The sequence below is a fragment of the Arachis stenosperma genome, chromosome 4 (assembly GCF_014773155.1).
Source record: "Arachis stenosperma cultivar V10309 chromosome 4, arast.V10309.gnm1.PFL2, whole genome shotgun sequence".
Classification (NCBI taxonomy): Eukaryota; Viridiplantae; Streptophyta; class Magnoliopsida; order Fabales; family Fabaceae; genus Arachis; species Arachis stenosperma.
In genome coordinates this window covers 89,466,121-89,482,015 of record NC_080380.1, presented here as the reverse complement: position 1 = coordinate 89,482,015, position 15,895 = coordinate 89,466,121, and the positions used below count along the sequence as shown (strand labels likewise).

The following is a 15,895-nucleotide window of genomic DNA, read 5'->3' as shown; positions in this document are numbered from 1 at the left end:
AAGCTTGAAACAATTTTTGGGAGAGGCAAAAAACTCTTGTCAAAGCCCATTCTAATATGTTACATTTGAACTAAAAGAAATTATGGACGACGTAAGAGTTGAATCTGGGATAACTAAGTTTTTAGTGCAAGACTTGCCCAACTTAACCAATTTCACTCCTTGAACAAAGTAATACTAATGTTTCTACAAAAAATTTGGAGGGACATGACTCACCATTGTCAAAGCTAAACTTCCCCACTCACTGGACTAAAATAACATCAATGAAATGCATATAAATTGAACTCAAACTTTTTTAAAATAAAATACACAGAATCCAAATCTTAGCAGACCATCCGTGAAATATTTAGACGCGAGGCTAGTCGATATGAGATAGTTAAAAAGTATTAACTATTAACCAACAAATAGCTTCTACGACAAAAATGGTATACCTGTAACAGAACAAATTACAACCTTTTCCTCTCACTAGTTAAGATGAAATCTAGATAAGACAAAAGATCCAAAAAAAAAAAAAACCTCCTCAACGAACCACCAAACCTTGGACTGCCTGGGACCCATCTTCGGTTACTTTGTTAGCCTGAATTGTATTGATTACATTCGAAATATTATCCTGGTAATTGGAAACAAAATATATCAAAACATAAAACATAATGCAATGCTTTTTACCTTGAACAGGTGCAATATAATCAAACATTATTACAGATTTGGATCCTCTAAAATAAGCAGAATTGTAAAGTGAAGTTCACTTGCAATGGAACCTTTAATTATTTGAATAACCATCTTTTTTATTATTGGGCAAAACTCACTCAAGCTATTGATCTCAGCATGGTGATCATCTTTTATCACTTCACAACTCAATTTAGGGAATCGAAAATCAAAATTTAGATGTTTTTGAATTCTTTCTTAAATAATGATTCTGATCATAATTTCAAGGTGGTTATTTATCGATATTCTTGTGGAACTTTTATTGGCTAACATTCATATTTGTAAAATAACAATGTAGATCATTTTCTGTCGGACTAAATTCAGGAATGCAATTATCAAACATATTTGTGTGATAATTCTGACATTTACAAGAGAGAATCTTTACCCTCCATGTCACTAGCTTTGTTCTCAGTGCTTGCCATTGGTGCTGACCAAACATACGATCGGTGTGATGACTGCAATAGAGAATTTGAATTAAATCCAACATAACAACCTGATCTCTTGAACATGTTAGGATATATTACCGTGCTAATAACAATAGCTATTTCCATGTGCCCAAATAAAAATGAAAACACAATCAAGCAAGGAGCAGGAATAACTGTGATATGGAGGCAGCAACGTACCTAACAACTACAACTTGATTCATTTGGTCCATCTTACAGTCAATCAACTTTGCAGTTATTGCCTTAACCACCCAGAGTTCTACCTCATCATCATTGATCTGAAAATTCATAGAAATTCAATTTTACTAACATGAATCCATATAAATTAAATTTAACTAGAATGCAAATACAAGTTTACCTTCAGTGTTTCTCTTATAAGTTCATACGGAATTTGGCCAGATCCATCAGAGCTAAGATCCACCAATGACATCAACCTCATTTTAGCAACGCATTCTTCATGCACAAGACCTAAAAATATCATTCCACAAAAAAAAATGTTTTTATGTACCCAAAGAAAAAGGTGCGCTCAAAATGGAATACTACTCCAAAAATGAAAAAATAATAATGGATTAGTCCATGAATAAAAGGTTTTACCATAGTTTTTCTCCAAGGCAGAATTTGCAGTATGATATTCTAAGTAAGCATCCAGCCTCTGAGTAAGAAAAATCTTGAGAAGCTGGTATAACACAGCATATTTGGCATCTTTCTCCAATTGCAAAACAGCAGGCATGTCTAATAAATCACACTACAACATGAAATACAACTTTAATGATACTCTTCCAGAAATTGCAACAGTCTATGCAAAAAGAGGATCAAAAAAATCTACTTGGATATCTAGAGTACCAAAAAAAAGTGAAAACCCATTTTGGTCCTCTAAAGATTTGAGTTGGTTAGGTCACTCAATTGATTATTCTTAATTCTAAACATCAAAATAGTCCAAAATTACTACCTACTAGAACTGAATTGATGTCATACAAATATACAATGGCCACAATTATTCACCTGAGGACCACTAAGATGCTGCTAATCTTTGGAGGATAAAATTGACATTCCAAAACTCTTTTAAGGATGATTTTAGTATTGTACTACTGATACAAGCATATTTGAACTACGCGAGATGGAAAAAACGTTCATTCATTCAAATTTCATAAATAAACACTCAAGGTACCTGGAATATATCAGGTGATTTCACAAAATCAATGATTGCATGCACAGCCTCCTCCTTTGCTTCACTCAATTCATGTGCATCTTCTCCATTAAAAGTTGCCAAATAATTTGTCAAGAACTTAAAAGAGTCTTTAGCCATGCTGGGATGAAACAAAAAATTATACTAATTACTATTTTTCATATAAATTCTGATGGAAAAAAAAAAGTCGAAAAGGAGAGGTGGGGTTGCCAAGTGGAGAGTAGATTGTCATAGTGATAGATAGAAACTTAATATATAATCCTACTACCAAGAGAGCAGGGAAAAAAGAAAACAAATCACAATCAACAGGAAACCACCACCTGCTATACCATATGTCTTCTTTCAAAATGTTAGATATAGTTAAAAATTGCTTCCACTATACCTTTTATTTTCTTTCAAAATCTTAGAGATAGTAAGAAAGAGCTCTCTCTGTTCTGATATCCCAATTTTCCAGTCTTTCAAAAAATTGTCAATATTTTTTAATGAAGGGATAATGTATTCAGTGACTTTCCCTTCAGCTGCTAAATTCAACGCTTTCATGTAGATGTAAAAGCGGCAGTATGGAGTCTCCACAAGATTGTACAGATTGATCAAACTGAAAAGAAAAATATGAAATTATATATATAATAATAATTAAAAAAGAAAAGAAGGGGGGGGAGAGAGAGAGAAAACAAAAAACAAGAAATAGCACCATGAAATGTCAATTTTAAAGCAAAATCAAGTAGCTGTAATATTACATCTTCAAGCGCACCGCAGGCTTTTCATTAGGTTGTTGAATTAATTTTGCTGATATAACTTTGATGATCTCCATTACTTCATCTGGATTCTCAGTCTTTGTAACAAGATTGCAGATAACAGTGAAGATGGACTCCACATCTGGTATAGAATGAATAAATAAATAACAGTTCCTCTTAAAATACTATACATTATGATCACCTGATAGAATATTAGATTTCAGCTAAAATCCGAGCATTCATGGCACATCCTATCCTAAGCAATTAGTTATGTATCATAAAATTGTAATCTATACAAGTATCAAAGCAGCAAAAATATTACATCAACAAACACAATCAGATAACAGTTCATCGTGCACGCACCATGTATAGTTAACCTATCGGGAAAAGACATAAGGGTGTGATGCCAGATGAGAATCAATGAACGATGTTATCATCATGCATGTACCACGATATGTCTTAGCATTTTAAGCAGTATATAACTTTATCAAGCAAAAAGAGTACTCTACCTTTTTCAGTAACCTTTGAGAAGATCAACTCAGCAGACGTAATCATCAATGATGCTAGTTCCAACCACTTCCCCATAGCAATGAACTCTTCAGCCTCCATGCATAGTCTATTAACTTGTGGCTCAGCAACCTGAAAACCAAAGATAGTATCAGGAAATTCATGAATAACAAATATGCTTAATTATGAGAAGAGCATAATGATGTGCTCACATATAAATATGGGATACAGGGAGATAAAGCCTTATTATTTTAACTTTCGTTTGTTTTCACTCGTTTAAAGGATTTTACCCCCCTTCCCCCTTCTCCTTGTATCATTCTTCTCATCTTAATTATAATCTTTCCTCAAAAAGGATAATGTTGTATAGCATGAAACAGAGTAAACTAATGCTACGTTTTCTTTTAACTTTTCTCAGCCCCTACCCTAAGCTCTATCAGTCATGCATCATTTGCCCTACCCAATCCACCATCCCCAATTCTAAGGAACTTCTACAGTGTAGAATCCCTATCACTTTCCAAACATCGAAGTGTATATCAGAAACTTGTAGAATGCAAAACCAATTGTAGAAAAATATCATCAAAAGTGCAATCAAGCCTAAAATTTTCGAACAAAATCAAACACCTAAAGTCATCATCAATTGTTATAGACTGAGATTCAACATCCAGAAGCATCTCAACTTAGGATACATACCAGCATCCTTAACAGTTAAACCTCTACAAGAATCATATTACCTCACCATATTCACTCGTTCGATTAAAACTAAAAAAGAGCCTCCAACAATTAGAACCAATCAAAAGAAAGAAAAACTGGATTTGATGAGAAAGAAAAAATGGAAGGGGAGAGTTACCTCGGGACCGGCGTCGGCCCAGGCGAGCTCGGACGCGAAACGGACGACGGAGAGAGCGGCATCTTCCTCGGAGGTAGGGACGAGAGTGGCCATTGTCGCTGCGAAGCTGTCTCTGCAACTGCGAGATTGGGAAACCCTAACGTGCTTCTTTGCTTGATTGCGCGGCAGAGAACAATGACAGCGAGCAAAAACCCTACTTGTCGATAATAAGGAATAGCCAAACGAACGCACGGTGTCTTTTTCTTTTTTACCCGATAATGCATAATAAAAAATAATTACTCTTGTAATCTTTAGGCTTGTTTGGGAGTTCTTTTTAAAAAAGATTTTTTTTAATAATATTTTTTTTAAAAATTTTTTATAAGAATAAAAATAATTTTATATTTGAATATTTTATATAAAAAAATTTTATTTATTTATTATATTCAGATAAAATAAGATAAAAAATTATTTTTTTATTTTTTTATTATGTAAAAAATATCTTTTTTTTTTAAAAAATCTTTTTAAAAAGATATAAATTATAGGTTTTCAAAAAAATATTTTTTTGAATTTTTTAGTGTTTTTATTTTTACTATTAAAAATTTATCAAATACACTAACAAATAAAAAAAATTATTTAAAAAAAATCTTTTTCATCAATTTAATAGTATCTTAACAAATATTTTGTTTGATTGGATAGAAATTATAAAAAAATAATAGAAATAAAATAAATGAAAACACAAAAATTTCTATTTTTTGGTTATAGAAAGAAAATAAAAGGGGAATAAACAATTATGAGTATGAGTTTTATATAAACATTTTTTGTTATCTAAATAATGAAAATAAAGAGAACATAAGACAAAAAAATTATATGCTTTTCTTTTTTTAATAAATAATTTCTCTTTTTATTAATTACTAATATTTTTATTCATAATAATAGAATTATAACTTTTTTTAATGCATTATATGTCAAATGAAAATGTATATGGAACCAACTCTTAACCAGCCAATAATTGAACAACTCAATTATTTATAATTATTTTAATTAATTTTATTCATTTATACTTTAAAATATTTGTTATTAATGGTTTTTAATGCCAAAATCAGGTTTGAAGGGATACGTTGAGAACCTCCGACAAGAATCACGCTAAAAGCCCACAATGCTTCCGAGTCTTCACTATTTCTCCCTCTCCACGGCTGCGATGCATCTGAGCTCTCATCCAAATAGCAAAGACACCAACCTCATCCATCCAAGGCATACTCACAGCGCTCCCTTATCGGTAACCATCAGTCTTTAACGCCATTAGCGGTGCTGCGATTGATCGTGGTGCAAGTCCTTCTCGAAAACGGTGTAATAATTCACTCTTCTTCTCATCAATTGCCTCCACCTTCTCCATCGAATCATTCAACCCGTGGCTCCCTCGTCATTCTCCCTGGTGTGCGTCGCCATTGGCCGTGACGTTTGTGAGCGTGGTTCTCCAGCAAAGACCATCACGCATAGCATTTTTCTGCACAAAGAAGTTGTCGTCGCGGTTCAAAGCTTCTGGAAAAGAGTAACGTCCATGGAGTTCTCAACTTCAGAAGGCTTATTGAATAGCACATTGATCAATTCAAACGAAGGAAATGAAGAATTGAGTGTGGGTGAAGTTGTTATTCAAGAGGGGTCTAAGGCATGTTGGATAGGTTGGTTCTGCATTGTATGAAATTTAACTACAATGTGTTATGTGAATGTTTATTATTCATGCTAATTAGATGTTTTTTACGATAAAGTATACTTGACTCCCATGTGTGTTTGCACTATTTTTTTATATGTTTTATTGGAGTGATTTATTATATAGTGATGATCTTAAGTTGATAAAAGTTTTTTCCAGTGCCTTTAATTAAAGGTTGACGAAATTACCGACGTCATTGTGATGAGAAAGGATGAGTTGGACTTGAGACACGAGGTTTGAATTATTCCTTATTATTTGTCATCGCGTTATAGTTACTGTGTTAATGCTAGTTTTAATTCGTATTTGGTTTTGTGAATTGACATTACAGTTGTCGGATCATAGTGTGATCAGTGAAGAGGAAATTTCAGTCATAGGAATGGGTTTTAATTCGTTGCTTTTGGCACAAAAATTTTATGCAAATTATACGAAGAAAGTTGGGTTCGTAACTAAAATCAAGAACACGAATTTCGACAAGACGCAGAAGGAATCAAAGATACCGGTTAATCAATCTATTCACTGCACGCGAGAAGGTTATCGAGAGTCTTGAGTGAAGGCAGTAACTCGGGAAAGCAGAATTACAGCCACGAGATACAGAGTAAGAATGTATGTCATGCTGGACAAGGAGAAGGAAAGTTGGGTTGTGTCTAGATTAAAATTGAGGCATTCTCACCCTTGTCGGCTAAGAAAGCTATCCACTATCATGAGTACAAGGAGTTAACCATACATTCTAAGTGCGTCATACGGATAACAACGAGGCTAGCATAAGACCCAACAAGACGTATCTAGCACTGGCAAACGAGGTTGGTAGGTCTTCAAACCTGAGTTATTCAGAAAAGGATGTCATAAATTACATCACAAGCAAACTCCGATATGCCGATGACAATGCAGACTTTAAGGAGATGATGAATTATTTCGCTCGAATGAAGAAGATCGATCCCAACTTCTTTTATGCCATAGATGTTGACGATGCTAATAAGTTCAAGAGCGCACTCTGGGTAGATGCAAGGTGCAGGGCTTCGTATGAATATTACGGAGATATAATGTCGTTCGACACCACTTACAGAAGAAACATGTCTATTTTTACTTATGGGTCAATCGCAAAAGCAGTCATTTTTTTAGTTTGTTATTGGGTCTGTCATTTGTTGTTGGTGTTTTCGCATGCATGGTCTATCGTTTGCATCCTTTGTTAGTGTAAACCACTATGGGAAGCCTACTCTTCTTGGTTGTGCTTTACTTGGGAGCGAGGAGATCCCTAGTTTTGAGTGGATGTTCACGCAATGGGTGAGATGCGTAGAGACTGTGCTAAGGGGGATCATCACTGACCAGTGCAAGGCCATGACCGATGCTATTATTAGGAAGGTCCTACCGGATACTGTTCACCGATGGTGCATCTGACACATAATGAAAAAGTTACAATTCAAGTTTGGAGGTTACGCTAGGTACGGAGAATTGAATGCTAAGATGAATCACATTGTGTGAAATTCTCCTTCTGCTGACTCTTTTGAAGCTGATTGGGTTGAATTCATCAAAGAATTCGACCTAGGTCAGAACAGATGCTTAACAGGTCCGTTATCGTTAACTTAACTCCCGTATATTGGTTTCATATTGCATATTTATTCATCATCACTGACCAGTGCAAGGCCATGACCGGTGCTATTATTAGGAAGGTCCTACCAGATACTGTTCACCGATGGTGCATCTGGCACATAATGAAGAAATCACAATTCAAGTTTGGAGGTTACGCTAGGTACGGAGAATTGAATGCTAAGATGAATCACATTGTGTGAAATTCTCCTTCTGCTGACTCTTTTGAAGCTAATTGGGCTGAATTCATAAAAGAATTTGACCTAGGTCAGAATAGATGCTTAACAGGTCTGTTATCGTTAACTTAACTCCCGTATATTGGTTGCATATTGCATATTTAATCACTATTGGTAATTCTTCCTGTTTGAATTGGTTGTTGTGTTTTTTTAGGAGTGTAGTCAATGTTTCCTTTTTACATAATCAGTGCATGTTCTTTTCAATATACAAACAGATGGTTTTTCTCTTACGAAACTGGATATTTTTGTATTTGTTTTATCAATTTTTTGGAAACGGTCACCATGTTGTGTCTAAGCGACACTCTTATGCTTTGTTTTCTTATATAGACCTTTACGCCAATCGACAGAAATGGGTGCCAATATTCTTCAAGAGTGAATTTTGGACCGCTATAAGGAGTACTCAGTGGAGTGAAAGTATGCATGCATTTTACGGGGGGTTTCTGTATTGTAAGAGTGGTTTGGTCCAGTTCATCCATGAATACGACAATGTGCTTGAAAACAAGGAGCAGAAGGAGCTGGAAGATGATGCTGCGGACTCAAAAGGAGTCATCCCATATATAGGGAGCACAGGCATTGAGAGATGATTTCAGCGGGAATACACCAGTAATATGTTCAGGGATGTTTAGCTGGAGGTAAAGAAAAAAAATAGATTGCGTGGTTCAGTCAAGTGAACAACAGGGTAATTCAATTTTTGTTAAAGTGGACGAGCAGAAGATAGTTTAGGAAAAGACTGTTTACCGTACTTTCACAGTAGATTTTGACCAATTGAGTCAAGAGGTTTGGTGCAAGTGCAACAAGTTTGAATCCACTGGTATACTGTAATGCCACACCCTTGCTGTGTGGTCATACTACAGAGTTGATAGAGTACCAAGCTACTATGTTCTTCCTCGATGGAGTAAGAACATCATGCGCAAGCACACCTACATTAAGAGTAGGTCATGATGTGGCTCGGACCAATGAAGGCCACAACCTGTTCAGGCGTTTGTGTTCAGAGTTTTATAACGTTGCTCAGGAGTTCGTTAACTGTGATGAGGAAGTAGCCATCTTGCGATCTGCCCTTTGGGACGCAAAGTCCAAGCTGACTGATTATCGTGCCAGCATGCGTTCGACTACTATTGCTACGACTCAGAATACCATGCCCACACAGAGCACGGGCGGTGTTGTTGTACATGACATACAAAGACCCTCAAGAATTAAAACTAAAGGATGGTAGAAAAGTAAGAGACTTGGAGTAGAGTTGGACAAGTCAGTTAAGAAATTAATGCAAAAAAGGAAGAGAAAATCGCATCTGGTATGATCTAGAAGTGAGGTCTATTTCAATTTTATTTTTTGGGATGGTGTTGTTGATTCATATAGGTTGTTTTTGTTTTTGTGTTGTGCATTTTGTAGGATGTTGATGATCTTAAGACAGATAATTATTATAATGGTTCTGTAGAGAGAGGATTTGAGGCCTATGATACTTGGAATGCATCGGAATGTGGCAGATTCATGTCACTGTTAAACTCTTTTGAGTATAGATAGTTATCCTTTCGTTTGGTTGTCCATTTTTTTCCGTGGGTGATTTCTCATACTTAGCTAGATTTTGTGGTTCTTTTGACACAAATTAATAACCTCTAACGATTTTCGCTTTGTCACTTGCATTGGTTCTGTTATGACACATTCAATAAAAGACATAAAAGGACAAATGTGGATATCTTTTATCTAATTATTAATTACTTTAGGTTGTGAGACTGTCATTGTTCTTAAGATCACGAAGTGCTACTTATTTTTTGTCAAAAACAAATAGATTACATCCGCTATGAAACCTGCTGAAGAATATTTAAGAAAATAAAAGCCATTCACTTCTCAATGAACTACACGCATTCGCGAATGAGTAACACATGAAACTCAAAAAATATATCCAGAACTATCCAATTTGTAATGAAAAGAAACATCCAAATGCCTATCAAAAGCACCATCCACTTAAAAACTTGATAAAGTCATCGGTGCCAACACAAAGGAACATGTCGAGTATACTGATTACAACAGAGGCCATGCAATGCTTAAAGTACCAGCAACTTCACAATTACATCAATAGAAAACAAGGATAAAAAAAATAAACTTCCATTTAGTTAACATCATGCCGCTTAATGAAATGAAGTGCCACCTAAATGCAGTCATAAACAAATGGGGTATTTAGACCAAGCAGAGTAGACTGAATAGCATAATAAGGCAATGCATTGCTTAATAAACTAAAGACATCCACAACGTGATAGGTAATTACTTGACTATCACAAATTCTTAACACATAAAACCTGTTGAGGAATATCTAAAAAAACAAAAGTCATTCACTTCTCAATGAAGTACATGCATCCACAAATGCATTGTACGTGACAACTCGAAAAATATATCTAGAACCATCCAATTCATAATGAAAAGAAACATCATATTACCTATCAGATGCACCATCCACTTAAAAGTTTTGGATAAAGTCACTAGCAACTTCACAATTTTAGCAACAGAAAATCATAAACCTGCAGTGAAACATGATTTCTCAAGCTCACACAAAACTGATGTAAGGCAGAAATAGCCATATAAACGTCCACAACTCTAACATAGGAAAATTATAGAAATAGTATGACAAGTGTACGTTTTCATGATTTTTACCTAGGTTGTCTTCTTCCGTTGTCTTCTCCCTTTGCTTGGCTTTCTCATGGGTAATCCTGCATGCTGCAGCATGGTTTTCGTGCTCGATGCTGTGAAGGGTGATCTCACTGTCTTAGTCTTGTTTATTGGCTAGTTGCGGCACATAAGATGTCTGTCTAATGCCTCTAGAGTCTTTCCAATGAGTGAATGAGGACCCATCACTATGTTTAGTATAATTTCCTTCCAGAACTCCTTCAGAATGCCCTAAATGGCAAAATCGTGTGTGAGCAGAAAATTTTAGAAGCGAGAAAGAAATAAATCGAAAAGAGGTGCAAGTTATTTGTGATAGGATTTTTAAAATCACCTTGTCCCAAAATTGCAAGGGTTTATTTAGACTCCAATACTGCATGAACTTGATCACGTATACACCACAATCACAGCTACATTTATAAATAGAAATATTATCTTTAACCATGAGACTAAGTATCATTATCAAGTGAATATCTAGTAAGATTATTGATAGGTGGCATTTCAACTTACCCGTTATGTTGTTTTAGGACGCTGGGATAGAAACAAGTCAGGTCGTTCTTTATGTGCTCGTATGCGGGCATCGACACTTTAGCTATGTCTTCAATAATTCTCCCTTGGAAACCAACTACACCTTAGGAATACTACATTTTTAATAACTAAGGATGTTGTTGCACTAATTGGGTGATATATTCTTACTACTAAAGCATGTATTTTCGACCTGTCATCATTATGCTATCCAGAATACATACTATCCAGTACCCATAACTTTTTTTGAGGAATCTCAAAGGCATACAGCAACCAATGATGATCGACACATACAAGAAAAAACCACTGCGTTGTAAACAAAAATATCAAAACAGTGACATACAAGCATTAGTTCATTCAATGGCATCAAACACCGAGAATAATAAGCAAGAACCATATAGTTTTTAGTATAGAAAGGCAATGCAATGCTTAATGAACCAGAGACATCAACAATTTCATAACTAAATACAGATAGTCGCAAAATTCTTAACACATGAAGCCTATTGTGGAATATCTAAGGAAATAAAAGCCAATCACATCTTAACTAAGTATACGCAATCCCAAGTGCTTAAGACATGAAAACTCAGAAACATATATAGAACCATTCAATTGGCAATAAAAAGAAACATCCTAATGCCTATCATAAGCAACATCCAAGTAAAAACCACTGCGATGTAAACAAAAATATCAAAACAGTAACATGCAAGCATTAGTTCGTTCAATGGCATCAAACACCTAGAATAAGAGGCAAGAACCATACGGTGTTTATTATAATAAGGAAATGCAATGCTTAATGAACCAAAGACATCCACAATTTCATCACTAATTATAGATAGTCGCAAAATTCTTAACACATGAAACCTGTTGCGGAATATCTAAGGAAACAAAAGTCAATCACATCTCAATTAAGTACACGCAATCACAAGTGCCTAAGACATAAAAACATAGAACATACACAGAACCATCCAACTGGCAATAAAAAGAAACATCCTAATGCCTATCATAAGCAATATTCAAGTAAAAACTACTGCGTGGTAAACAACCGTATCTAAACAGTAGCATGCACACAATAGTTTGTTCCTATTGCCGTAGAATAATAGGCAAGAACCATACAGTTTTTAGTTAGCTAGCGTACTGACTTACTCATTTTCTCATGGAAGCTGCTACCTTGTCAAAATATCTGGAATTAGCACCGAAGTGAGGACCCAGCCCCACATAACTCACGGTAGGGACCTCCCTGAAAGAATCCAGGTTCCTCTTTTACAACACAGTTTCCTGTTAAAATAGCACTATTTAGTTTCAGTACATAAATCCTAAATACTGAAAATCCACAAAATCATGCATACCAAAATTCCTAGAGGAATACAGTAGAAGTCATCCTTAAACCGTAATGATTCCGAGTCATTAAAGGTTAAACACATCCACTGAATGATCTACACGGTCAATTTTAATTGAGTTAGGGTCATCTTTATGAGAGATCTTATTTATTAAGAACTTTGTTCAATCTAGAAAAGTGTTAGTATATTTTACTTACGTTGCTGTTGACCCAGCGATGGGGTAGCAGTGTGCACAAGTCCTCTCGGAGCTGTACTAGACTTAGCCTTCCTTCGTACGATGCTATAGCCTACTCTTCCCCCAATGACGCATTGATTACCTATTTTCACACATGCTCCTCATCATCCTCGCCGAGCTTTCACCCCTTTAGCAACGGATGCACCTTTTTAGGAGTATACTGGGTATGTTCTTTTCCATCCGAGTCATTCCCGGTGAAATCCGGTAGCTCGGTGGACTAGGTGTCTTGCAAGACGGAGTGATTGGCATCACGGTTTATAGTGGCTCTGTGTACTGCAGTTGCTCAAGGTTTTTCCATATTCTTTCGCTCTCTGGGTCTCGCATTGACATGAAATCAGGATTACTGCGTCAAAATCAACCAATGTTAAAGAAAAGTAAATTTTGTATGCATACATTTCCTAATTCCCTAACGAGCAAAATAAACCCAAAATGAAAGAGTTTTGCTGAGGAAACTTGCTCGTTGAACTCCCATTCTTGATGTTGCACTAGTGCTACGGAGAGTGTGCCTGCATTAGAAACTCCGGAGTCAGTTGTTTCATGGGGTGTTTTCTTGATTAAGGTTGCTGTCGGGGGTCTCGTACTTGTTTTTTGTTGGTTAACTCCTCGGTGAAACAATCGGCGCCTCCTCTTAGCAAGAGGCTCATTGTCCTAATCATCATCTGTGTTCATTGAGAGATCATTTTCTTCAGATGATTTTGGGCTGGACCTACGTGATCGGTCCTTTTTAACCCCACCCTTTTTCTTGGTAGCTGTCCTGCTTAGCTGTTTTATGCAGATTGAATATGTTATTTAAAGAGACATCCAATTACATTGAAATCAACCTTCTAAAATTAGTTAAGCTAGTCCAGAGTTTAATCCATACACAACAATAAGCATATACTCACTTTTGGGCTAGTTTTTTATCTATCAGTCCACCGTGAACATTTTCTAGTTGGATGCGGATTTGTTGTGCTTCCAGTTGGTCGTCTTTTCATTGCTTCCTGCTCGCTTTCTCCACCGACGGGGCTTTCCTGTTTGTAAAAATAGCGTGAATCAAATTAACAATAACGAAGTCAATTCGTTAACATACTAAGTCATTAATACATGCTTATCCTTGGCGCTATCGAAGCTTTTCATCCACGCTTTTGTGGTGCTTTTTTGCTGCTTTTCTCCTTTCAACTTGAGGTGACCAGCCTTGTACGTCTTCACTTTTCCCCTTTCTAGTCAGGAGGCACCCCTGATTTAAGAAATGAAGAGAATAATTGATCTTAATCAAATGCCCAAGCATCACTAACACGAAAACCAGAAACACCAGAAAAAAGAAACCATTCACATCTTAAACACATAGAGTCATCACCAACTACCTTGCACATCTGAAATTTGAAAACATATTTAGAAACAACCATAAAGAAAAGAAAAGAAACATCATGATTCCTCTAAGAAGTAGCATCCACTGACATACTGGCATAAAGTAACCGATTACTAGAAAGAAATGAGTACCTCAGAAATAATATATTGCGCCTTCTTTTCTAGACTCTCTGAGGTCCACGCAGCGAGCCATGGCTCATGCCCATGACTGTTGTCGAGCTGACCGTATTGCAACCATTGAAAATAGAGTACCTATACAGAAGAAGGGTATAAGTTATGTTCTACATAAAAAAACGGCATGCTCAATTTACTAATAGTTATTGAATGCGTCCTACCAACATGATGAACATGCAGCCCTCACAAATTTTGTTCCCTTTGAGCTTATACTTCTCGACTGCTGTGTCAAACCACTTTAGAGTTTGCAACGGCCAGTTGATTCTTTTGGGATCAGAAAAATCCAAGACCGGGTAAATGTGACATGGCAAAATTACTCGTTGAGTTGTGGGGCACAGGAACATTTTCATTACCACCAGTAGGAAATATCTCTTAAACTCCATCCTATCTGAATCTGTTGCTATGGGACAGCTATAAACTAAATCCTGGAGTTCAGTTGTTGTCCGTCTGTGGAACCTCATTTTGATGGCCACGTGGGACGGATTTTGGTCATCCAGAGTTGGGAATCACCTACAATATGTCGATGCGTTAGTGCATGGTAATATATCTATACCCAAAGATATTTGCACGAATATGCCTACGGTACACTAAGTAATTCGGAGAGCGGAACTTACCTTGAGACTAAATGCCGAAAACCCTCTCGATTAACTCGGCATTGAAGTGGATGTTGCCAACGTCGAGTATAAAAGTTCTTGTTGTAACCTCATACGACTCGACCAGGTGAACAATGATAGCCTGCTTCACTGACCAATTTGGAACAAGCATCAAGAATCCGAATCTGATTTTATCAATCTCCGCAAGCTTCTCAATGGCATTGCTATGAATGTAGTTGGGCGAGCATCACAATTCTAATAATTTCTGTCAATGGCAATAATAGCTGTAAGTCACAAATAGGATCATGTAGAATGACACATCGATAACGGTAAATATGATTGTACATTTTTTTTCATCTTGATTGGCTTTTCGGTAATATAATCCTAGTGCGTATTCACAAGAAACAGGCCCAAATCCTTTAATAAAACCTGCATACGAAATCAGAAGCAACATCAAAAAAGTTATCAATTATACATTGTTGTTGCTGCTATACAAAGCCCAATCAATTAATACCATATAAAACCCAAATCAGAAGCAACATTTATACATTCCTTAATTATACTCAGATCAGAAGCAGCATCCAACAAGTTGGATCAATGCTACTCAAAGCCTACATCAATCAACACCCTTTATTCAACACTAATCAAGTATCATCCATTATTTTCTATTCACCCATCAAAAACATTTAAGTGTAAGTTGGATTTGGTTTCAAAAAAAAAAAGAATGAGAGAGGTAATGATTAATAAACCAGAACATGGCCATGTAAATGGTAAATAGAAAATTAGTTATCATCATAAAAAATCCTTTGAAGAACTCAGATAAAAACTAATCTCAACCTACGAATATATTCAATTTATAAAACTTACCTCAATGCTTATTATTTCATTTTGATTCATAAAAGAAATGTAAGACGTATATGATACTTTGCACTTTCTGTCTCTTATATTAATGTTTATTATTCCAAGTGGTCGATGCTACAAATGCTGTTGAATTCTTCCAATTGTGTGAGAGAGTTGAATCTAAAGTTTGCTATGAAGTACAAAACCATAACCTGAACTAAACTACCCATGTAAGAGTGCACATAGTTGATTAATAACCACAC

General features: G+C 35.8%; 1 protein-coding gene across 1 annotated transcript; it reads right to left on the bottom strand.

Annotated features, from left to right (window-relative positions):
• Positions 1-247: 247 nt before the first annotated feature.
• LOC130972941 (uncharacterized) lies at positions 248-4,640 on the bottom strand. Its single transcript, XM_057897288.1, has 10 exons — positions 4,420-4,640; positions 3,575-3,704; positions 3,069-3,207; positions 2,714-2,926; positions 2,314-2,452; positions 1,740-1,890; positions 1,504-1,613; positions 1,326-1,423; positions 1,088-1,157; positions 248-607 (listed from the first exon to the last, which is right to left on the bottom strand). The coding sequence occupies exons 1-10, from the start codon at positions 4,510-4,512 to the stop codon at positions 518-520; spliced, it is 1,233 nt and encodes a 410-aa protein (XP_057753271.1). The 5' UTR covers positions 4,513-4,640; the 3' UTR covers positions 248-517.
• Between the last annotated feature and the right edge of the window lie 11,255 nt (positions 4,641-15,895).